Source organism: Sebastes fasciatus, chromosome 10 (genome assembly GCF_043250625.1).
Source record: "Sebastes fasciatus isolate fSebFas1 chromosome 10, fSebFas1.pri, whole genome shotgun sequence".
Taxonomy (NCBI): Eukaryota; Metazoa; Chordata; class Actinopteri; order Perciformes; family Sebastidae; genus Sebastes; species Sebastes fasciatus.
The window spans coordinates 12,938,560-12,948,259 of NC_133804.1; the positions used below are offsets into that span (position 1 = coordinate 12,938,560).

The 9,700-nt window shown below is 42.9% G+C and overlaps 1 protein-coding gene across 1 annotated transcript; it reads left to right on the plus strand.

Annotated features, from left to right (window-relative positions):
• The first annotated feature begins 5,984 nt into the window (after positions 1–5,984).
• On the plus strand, positions 5,985–9,666 carry gpx3 (glutathione peroxidase 3). The gene is made up of 5 exons (XM_074648248.1): positions 5,985–6,137; positions 7,813–7,960; positions 8,047–8,164; positions 8,689–8,788; positions 9,174–9,666. The coding sequence occupies exons 1-5, from the start codon at positions 6,066–6,068 to the stop codon at positions 9,390–9,392; spliced, it is 657 nt and encodes a 218-aa protein (XP_074504349.1). The 5' UTR covers positions 5,985–6,065; the 3' UTR covers positions 9,393–9,666.
• Positions 9,667–9,700: the final 34 nt, after the last annotated feature.

Sequence of the window (9,700 nt, forward strand, 5' to 3'; positions counted from 1 at the left end):
GGTTGTAGGAATACATGGCTCAATAGAGCTGTGGCTCTCTGTCAGCCTGGCTACAGTGCTGAATAGAAACCTGGGGTTGTTCTGATTTGTCTTTATTAATGATGAGTAATGGGCTGCTCTGGCATCACAGAGAGCCTTCCTATATGTTTTAAGACTATCTTGCCAGACTAAATGAGATTCTTCCTGTTTGGTGGAACGCCATATCCTTTCCAGTTTCCTCGATGCTTGACAGCCTGTGGGTAAAAGCTGTTTCGTAGTCTGTTGGTGTGTGTTTTAATTGTCCTGTATCTCCTTCCGGAGGGAAAGGGAGCAAACAGTACCTGTCCAGGGTGGGTGGGGTCTTTGGAAATACAGCTGGCTTTCTTACAGAGCCGGCCAGTGTATAGGTCACTGAGGGGGGGTAATGTGGTCCCAATCACTTTTTCTGCCATCCTCACCACCCGCTGCAGGTCCCTCCTGTTCTCCACTGTGCAGCTAGCAAACCACACAGTGCAGCAGTAGGTCAGGAGGCTCTCACTGGTTGCCCTATAGAAGTTTATCAGCAGGTGTTGAGGAAGGTGAACCTGTTTCAGCTTCCTGAGGAAGTAGAGTCTCTGCTGGGCCTTCCCCACCTGATGAGAGATGTTTTTGGACCAGGTTAGGTCTGATGAGATGTGGACTCCGAGGTACGTGAAGCAGTCCACCCTCTCCACCTCCTCTCCACGTACGCAGAGGGCAGAGTGCTCCACCCGTCTTGCTCTCCTGAAGTCTATTATCATTTCTTTTGTTTTAGTTGTGTTTAAATCCAGGTTGTTATGGGAACACCATTGTGTCAGATGTTGGATCTCCTCCCTGTAGGCTGTCTCGTTGTTGTTGGTTATCAGTCCTACTACAGCAGTGTCGTCTGCAAATTTGACCATGGTGTTAGTGGGGTGAATAGTTGAGCAGTCATACGTGAAGAGGGAGTAGAGAAAAGGACTGAGGACGCACCCCTGTGGTGTTCCAGTGCTCAGGTTCAGAGTGGCCGAGGTGTGGTCCCCCATCCTGACACACTGGGGTCTGTTCCTGAGGAAGTCCAGCACCCATGTGCTCAGTGAACTGCCTAAGCCCAAGTTGCTCAGTTTGTTAACCAGTTTGTGTGGAATTATTGTGTTGAAAGCAGAACTGAAATCAACAAACAGCATCCTTACATATGTGTTTTTGTGATCCAGGTGTGTAAGAGCTGCGTGAAGAGCTGTTGTGATTGCATCATCCGTCGATCTGTTTGTCCGATAAGCGAACTGGTGTTGGTCAAGATCGGCAGGGATGACAGTTTTAATGTAGGACAGAACTAGTCTCTCGAAACATTTTGTGATTATGGGGGTTAGAGCAACTGGCCGGTAGTCATTCAGGCAGTTCACTTTGGTTTTCTTGGGTACAGGGACGATGGTGGTTTCCTTAAGGCATGTGGGAACAACAGACTGTTCAAGCGAGAGGTTGAAGATGGTGGTAAATACCCCTGTCAGCTGGTCTGCACAGGCCTTAATGATTCGTCCGGAGACCCCATCCGGTCCTGACGCTTTCCTGATGTTGACTCGGCGCAGGACGGATTTGACCTGGTGGTGTTGGAGCTTTATTGGTTGGTCCTTCTCAGGTAGTGCAGGCTGGATGTTGGTTTCCTTGTTTTCCCGGTCGAACCGAGCGAAGAAGTGATTCAGGGTATCAGGAAGAGTGTTGTCTGTGGGACTTGAGGCTGTATAGTTGTTTTTGTAGCCAGTGGTGGTTTTTATCCCCTGCCACATGCTCTTGGAGTCGTTGTTCTTAAAGTGCTCCTCTATGCGCTCTTTATATCTGTGTTTGGCCTCCCTGATCCCCCTCCTCAGTCTCTTTTGCGCCTCTTTGTATTCCTGCGAGGTCCCAGATTTAAAGGCAGAGTCCCGTGCTCTGAGCAGGGTCCGCACCTCGCCATTGAGCCACGGTTTCTGATTCGGAAAGACTTTGATGGTTTTTGTCCCAACCACACCTTCAGCACAAAAGTTTATGTAGGAGAGGACAGCCGTTGTGTGTCCCTCCAGATCTGTCTCCTCAGCAAATATTTCCCAGTCTGTGGTATCAAAACAGTCCTGTAGAGCTGAGGTGGCTTCCTCAGTCCACACCTGAACTGTTTTAATGGATGGTTTCTGTCTACAGATCAGGGGTCTGTATGCTGGAGTCGGAGACAGGGACAGATGATCTGATAGTCCAAGATGTGGGAGTGGAGTGGCTCTGTAGGCATCTGGAATGCTGGTGTAGACCTGGTCCAGTGTGTTTTTCTCTCTTGTAGGGAAGTTTACATTTTTGAAAAACTTTGGCATGACAGATTTTAAGTTGGCATGGTTAAAGTCTCCTGCTGCAATAACAAGGCTGCATGGTTGTGTTGACATGTAGTTGTTAATGGCACTCTGTAGCTGCTCCAAGGCTGGCTTAGCGTTAGCATTTGGTGGTATATAGACAGCTGTTATCAAGACAGATGTAAACTCCCTGGGCAAGTAAAAAGGTCTATAGCTCAGCATCAGGTATTCTATAGGTAAATAGTCCCTTTAAGGCAAAAATAATAAAAAAAAATCTGTCTGGAGAAGCAAAACATTTTTGTGAAGCATTGTGATGGAGGTAACACAGCTTATAGTCTAAGTATATAGTATATAAGTCTAATGCAGTGAGGGCCAAAGTGCAAATGTACCACGGAGTATTAGGGCCACAATGAGGGGAAAAACATCTGAGATTTCCAGAATAAAGTCAGAACTTTACGAGAAAAGAAAGTCATAATATTATGAGAATAAAGTCATAACTTTATGCTAAAAACAAAGTTGTAATATTACGAGAATAAAGTCATAATATTATGAGAAAAACATCAGAAGTTTACGAGAATAAAGTCATAACTTTACGAGAAAAAAGAAAATAACACGTAAAATTACTACTTTATATTATGACTTTATCCTCGAAATCTCAGATTTTTTTTTTTTTCTCAATGTGTCCCTAATACTCCGTCGTACCGTCGTACAATAGACCTACAACAATGATAAATAAAAATGAAAATATTAAAAAAAAGACAGCTGTTCATTTCCACTAATTTTTTTTTTTTAAATCCACAGGGAGCCACTGGAGAGGTGTTTAAGAGCCGCATGTGGCTCCGGAGCTGCAGGTTGCTGACCCCTGCCCCAGGTGATAGATGAACTACTATATGGGCTTACAGGACACAGGGGACCAAGGGGTCAGGGGGAACCTCTAGTATTGTACAAGTTACAAATCTCAGGAAAGACCCACTATCCTATGGAAAGCCCACACTAATATAAAATGCAACGTAAATTATGATAAACTCTGTCTTGTCATGCTTAAATATGACATATCTTTTTTATGGTTTTTAGATTTCACTGTTTTTTTTTTTTTATATTTTATTTTATATTTTTTTCAGTTAACCAAATATACAAAACACAAACTCACATAAACATGGCTCCAAATTCCCTCAATGTCATCAGGCTACCTTCTCCGGCTCCACCAGGGATGACTTGGTCCTGTCTATCCTGACAGAGATCAGACAGTCACATCTAAAAGATGTCCTGGTGGAGAGGATCAAGAGCTTCTCATCAGTGCTGCTAACTGAGATCGTGGACGTTGCAGATGGGATGTTTCAGCCCCAGAGCCCCAAAGTGCCGGCTCATCTGACACCCGCTGCTGAACCTTCAGCCAACACTCCAGTCCAGGCTGAAACTGAGGAGCCACCAACACCCGGTCCAGAGACAGACTGTGCTGTTGTGTCACCTCCACCAGCTTCTCCGACACCCCCTGATGAACCTCCATCCAGTACAGATGTTGAGGCCATGGAGGATGCAGATGAGAAGCCCCGCCTGGAGAGTGACCCCCAACCAACCAGAGAACCGGACTCTGCTGCTGTTCAAGCGTCTCCGACACCCCCTGAGGAACCTCCATCTGTTACCGATGTTGAGGCCAGGGAGGATGATAATGACGAACCTCACCTGAATGATGCAGAACACATCAGAGGACCAGACTCTGACAATGACAAATAATGTCCAGAAACTCTCACAGGTACTGCATTTAGCATAAAAAATCAAATCATAACATAGCAAACTGCCAAACTCCCAACGTGCAACAACAGCTGTCAGTGTGTCAGTGTGCTGATTTGACTATGGCTTGACCCAAACTGCATATGATTATCATAAAGTGGGCATGTCTGTAAAGGGGAGACTCGTGGGTACCCATAGAACCCATTTTCATTCACATATCTTGAGGTCAGAGGTCAAGGGACCCCCTTGAAAATGGACCTGACAGTTTTTCCTTGCCAAAATTCGGTGTAACTTTGGAGCGTTATTTAGTCTCCTTCGCGACAAGCTAGTATGACATGGTACCAATGGATTCCTTAGCTTTTCTACTTTCATATGATGCCAGTATTTTTACTCTGGCTTTTTTTTTTATTGCGTTAAAGAAATTAGTGGCGTTAAACCGATTTTGCATTAACTCCTTATCAACACTTTAACTTTGACAGCCCTACTTTATACTCATGTTGCCCTGCTGTGAAAAGAAAGCGTGTGGCCTTGCGGGACATTACATATCTAAACTGAACACTGTGTAAAACATAGTGGATGAGATGCTCTTCTAACAGGACTGGAAATAGGCCTGTCAGCCACTCTACAGGACATGTGGCCAAGTACCAGCTCACCATGGCAACAGCTGATCCCAGAGAGGAGAAAATGATCCATGAATAAGAATTAAACCAACAGCGTTTCTCCACTTTCCAGTAAACACTTGTCATCTTGTATGCTATTCATTAAGATACAGCAAAGTTCAACTTTGCAGCTCCAATAGACTCTTTTATTAATTTATATCTTATATCACTCTTCTCTACAGTCTCAGTGGATGCTGTTTATGAATATTCACAGTAGGTTAAGCACCAGGCATGCTCTCACACACACAAACACACACAGCCGTGTACTTCTATCTTTGTGAGGACCCTCATTGACATAATGCATTCCCTAGCCCCTTACCCTAACCTTAACCATCACAACTAAATGCCTGACCCTAACCCTTACACTAACCCCAACCTAAACCTAATTCTAACCTGGACCTTAAAACCAAGTTGGAACCCTCAAACAGGCCTTTTGAAGATCCGTCCCAAAGAGAGGACCGGCCAAAATGTCCTCACTTTCCAAAAATGTCCTCACTCTGAATAGATAGAATAGAATAGAGACTTTATTGTCATTGTCATGGAAAACAACGAAGAACAGTTTAGCAGCTCTTGGCAGTAAAAGCAAACATTAAAAGCAAACATAGAAACATTCAAATCAAAATATAGACAAATAAATGGATCATAAAGTGCAGGTGCCATGGTTATGGTTCAGCAGCTAGTGTCCTCAGCCTTTTGGGGGGGGGGGTCTTTATAAATACAGCTGGCTTTCTTGCGGAGCCGACCAGCGTATAGGTCACTGAGGGGGGGTAATGTGGTCCCAATCACTTTTTCTGCCATCCTCACCACTTTCAATGGTTGCCCGATAGAGATTAATCAGCAGGTGTTGAGGAAGTTGAGCCTACTTCAGCTTCCTGAGGAAGTAGAGTCTCTGCTGAGCCTTCCCCACCTGATGGGAGATGTTTCTGGACCAGGTGAGGTCAGCCGAAATGTAGACTCCGAGGTATGTGAAGCAGTCCACCCTCTCTACCTCCTCTGAAGGTCTAAAACTCAAATTGGTCCTCACAAAGATAGCTGTAGAAGAACACACACACATACACACACAGACCTGCTCGACTGTGTTTGCTTTATTTTTTGGCAGTGGAGAACATCATTTAGTTATTTCAATAATCATTACTACATAATAGATAACATAGATAACCCTATAAGGAGCTCTCAAACAGTGGCTCCCAGTCATGTGACCTACCTGATAACTTAGACACACTCAGCGTGGCCTATCATTACGTCATTACGTCACTAGAGGGCGTCATCTCAGCCAGCTGTGCTCCTCCTGCCAGCATAAGAGGAGTCAGCGCCTCCAGAGTGAGAGGAGGAGAAGCGGACAGACAGCCACAGAGAGCGGTCACCGTGTCATCCTGTAGACGGCACGATGCAGTCCGTCTTACCACTGCTGCTGCTCGGTCTGCTGCAGCCATACACCGCCGGAGCCCCGTTCAAACTGGTAGGCTACCTGTTGACACACACACACAACACCATGCATAGCAGGAATCCACATAGAGAGAGATATATAAAGACAGACGTGACAACTTATTGCCATATGGCATCACTGGGTTTTAAATAATGCACACCTGCTCTGTGTTGACCTTAGTTAAGCTGTAACAGGTGATTTGTTTTAATGTATGGAGTAAGCTGCAAAGTAGTTATATGCAAGTTTTTTCATAATTTGGCTTAAATGTTCAAAACAATAATGTACAAACTAAACTAAATGGTATGGTATTTAGCTGTCATTTATTCTATATTCCATGTGGTGTTGACATTATTGTGATTAATTGTCTCAGCAACATATGAGACAATCAGCCACAACAAAAAGTCAGTAATTCCTCATTTTTTACTTACTTTATTTATTTATATATTTTATTTTATATATTTTTATTTATTTTGTGTGTATATTGTATGTGTTTTATTATTTCATGTGCGTAGTGTGTTTCTAAGTTTGGTGTCATTGCTGCTTTAAGTCTTGTATTTGTTTCCATTAGTGTGATATTGGTTATTTCCTTTCTTTGTTGGGATGGGAGGGAAAAATGGATACAAAATAGAAGAGTACTCTGTAATTTATATGCCTTGCAATGTTCTTCCAATTTAAAAAAAAAAAAAAAAAAAAAAGTCAGTAAGTAGTTAATCCACACTTAGGGGTGGTAACAACCTTTTTTTCTGCAGCTTGTTTTTCCAAGTTTATCGACTACAACAAATGTTGTAAATAAAGGCAAATGCTGGCCTCCAACGCCCAGTGGTTTGTACAAATTACATATAAAGCAAATGTGACAACCAAATCATGATTGTTGTGATTTAATTGCAAGATGTAGAGGGCATTATTTCTCAATGGATAAAAATAAACTGAGATCTGTGAGTGTTATTGTAACTAATTTAACCAAGTGCCTCTGTTTCTTTGAGAGCTGCTCTCTCTGTTGACATTGGGCTAACAGCAGTTGTCAGTAGTCTAGCCAACATAACAACCCAGGTGAGTAGGAACTGTTCGTAGTGTCCTATTTGGTTAGGGTGTAGGCCAGGATCCATTCAGTAAATAAGCAGCCGTCAATATTTGCATTGGAAACAGACATTAGACACTAAACAGTAAAAATGTTAATTTGGTCATCAGTGCCTTCTCAACATTTCTCAGTGCATTAAAAAATCAAATTTGTTCTCAATTGCCGTATATAGATATGTCTGGGACTCATGCAGGGCTGCCACTAACGTAATGTCATAATAAATGTTTGTTTATATTTACAACTACATATAAGAAAACGTTTCTTGTTGTGTTTTCTTGTTGTTTGTTTAAAGTTCCGAGAAATGACGCCGATGGAATAAATCAATAAAAAGGGTGGCTGACAAAACACCCCCTCAGTAATCAAACATTTGTACGAAGTGAGAGAGGTCAAATCCATGTCAAGGCCTACTATTGGCTAGAAAATGGGTGTTATATAAATGAGAAATTTAAAAGCAAATAATGGACATATCATGTCAAGTCCACATGGAAGACATTTGCTTTTTTTTGCATACATATATATCCAGAAAGCATCTTTTATAAATACTACACTATAAAAAATGCTGTTGATTATGTTGACTACTGGCCAGTTAATACAAATATGACCTGCTTTGACCTGTGTTTGTGTTCCCAGGAGTGTGGATACACAGATGGCACAATTTACCCATACCACGCAAAGACTCTGAACGGGACTCACACTGTCAACTTCAGTGACTACAAGGGCAAGAGTGTCCTCTTCATCAACGTGGCCACGTACTGAGGGTTGACCTACCAGTATGTGGGTAAGAAGCAGCACGACAGGCACCATTATTTTGCGTTGCAGCAAACAAGCTTCTCTACCTCAATACATTTTCTTTTCCATTATCAGACCTGAATGCACTACATGAGGAGATGAAACCACTCGGCCTCACCATTCTCGGCTTTCCCTGCAACCAGTTTGGGAAACAGGAACCAGGGCAAGCCCATGAAATTCCGCCAGGCATAAAGTGAGAAATGTTTCTTTGAAGTTACAGCTCAGTGGATGAAAACACTATAAACCCAACCAGTTAAACAATAAGGTTAAAGCCATGTATCATTTATCGATTCTTCCTCCAAAACGACAACTTTTTGGAAACTTGAAAGTCTGGTATTTATTTTCAGCTTTTAGAAAAAACATCCCCTAAAGAGAATCCCCTAAATCTGAGTCACAAGCTTCTCAGTATACATTATAATGTTCTGTAACATAAGAACCTTCAAAGCTGGATGTAGAGAGGAATTTTGCAATATTGGCAAATCCCCTGTCAATCAACAAAGCTTAATCAGGCAAAACATCCTTTGGCAATAAGCTCGGTTTCTGTTCGAGGCCTCTCTAACACGCATAGAATTTATATCTCAGGTTCCACCAGTCATCTTATACCCGTAGCGAAGCCATTGCAACAGGCATGTGTGGTTTTTCTCAGCTCGTGGTGAATCTAGGGCAGAGTGCTCGGAGGCACGTCCACTGATAAGCTGCCCTCTCTCTGGATTCCAGGTATGTCAGACCAGGCAATGGATATGTTCCAAACTTCCTGCTGTTTGAGAAAGGTGATGTGAATGGAAAGAACGAGCAAGAGGTTTACACTTTCCTTAAGGTACGTTATGGTCTCCGTGATTAAAAACTTAGATTTATATATATAATACCGTGTATCAAGAGGCAGCCTGTTTATATCCCAATGTTAATAACTAATGCTATATTCCAGCTGTGCACAAAACTCTTCAGACAAACATCTCATTATTTACTGGCTAGAAACAGCATGGATTTTTGATGTATAAACCACTAGAAAACATTCCCACTAGGTTTCCTATAATGGATGAAGAATGATGAGTTATTACAGCATAATGTAAATTAATAATTTACTTAACAAAATATAGATGTGTTGTAATTCAAAGTCCTTCTTGTGCCCATACGGCTCTGTAAGGTGAAGGTTGGTCACTAGACGGTGCACTTATTCTAATCCTGTGCTTTCTGCCATGCAGACCTCCTGCCCTCCAGTCGGTGACGTCCTGGGTGACCGCGAAAGATTGTTCTGGGATCCCTTGAGGCTCTACGACATCAAGTGGAACTTTGAGAAGTTTCTGGTGGGACCGAACGGGAAGCCGGTGATGAGGTGGCACCCAAGTATCCCCGTTTCCGAGGTCAAGGCCGACATTCGCAAATACCTGCTCTCACTGTACACACAGGAGGTGTTTAATTAGATCTCTGACTATGAAGTACCTGTAGTGAATTTATGTAAGATGTAAAAGAGTAATGTTGACAGATTCTGATACATGAAGATGGCATGCTGAATGAAGAGGAGGCATGAAAGCAGGAACTCTGCGGTGCCTCTTCGGAGTCTGGGGCTCAGGCCAGCTCTCGAGTGCATTCGGGCTGCCCTGCAAATCCCACAGCATCATGTCATCTTCTCATCTCGGGACCCGTTAGTCATTACAACCTAAATGTTAAGTACTTCTAATAAATCATGGAGAACAACACAGATGTGCACTTTTTTTTTTGATGAGAAACT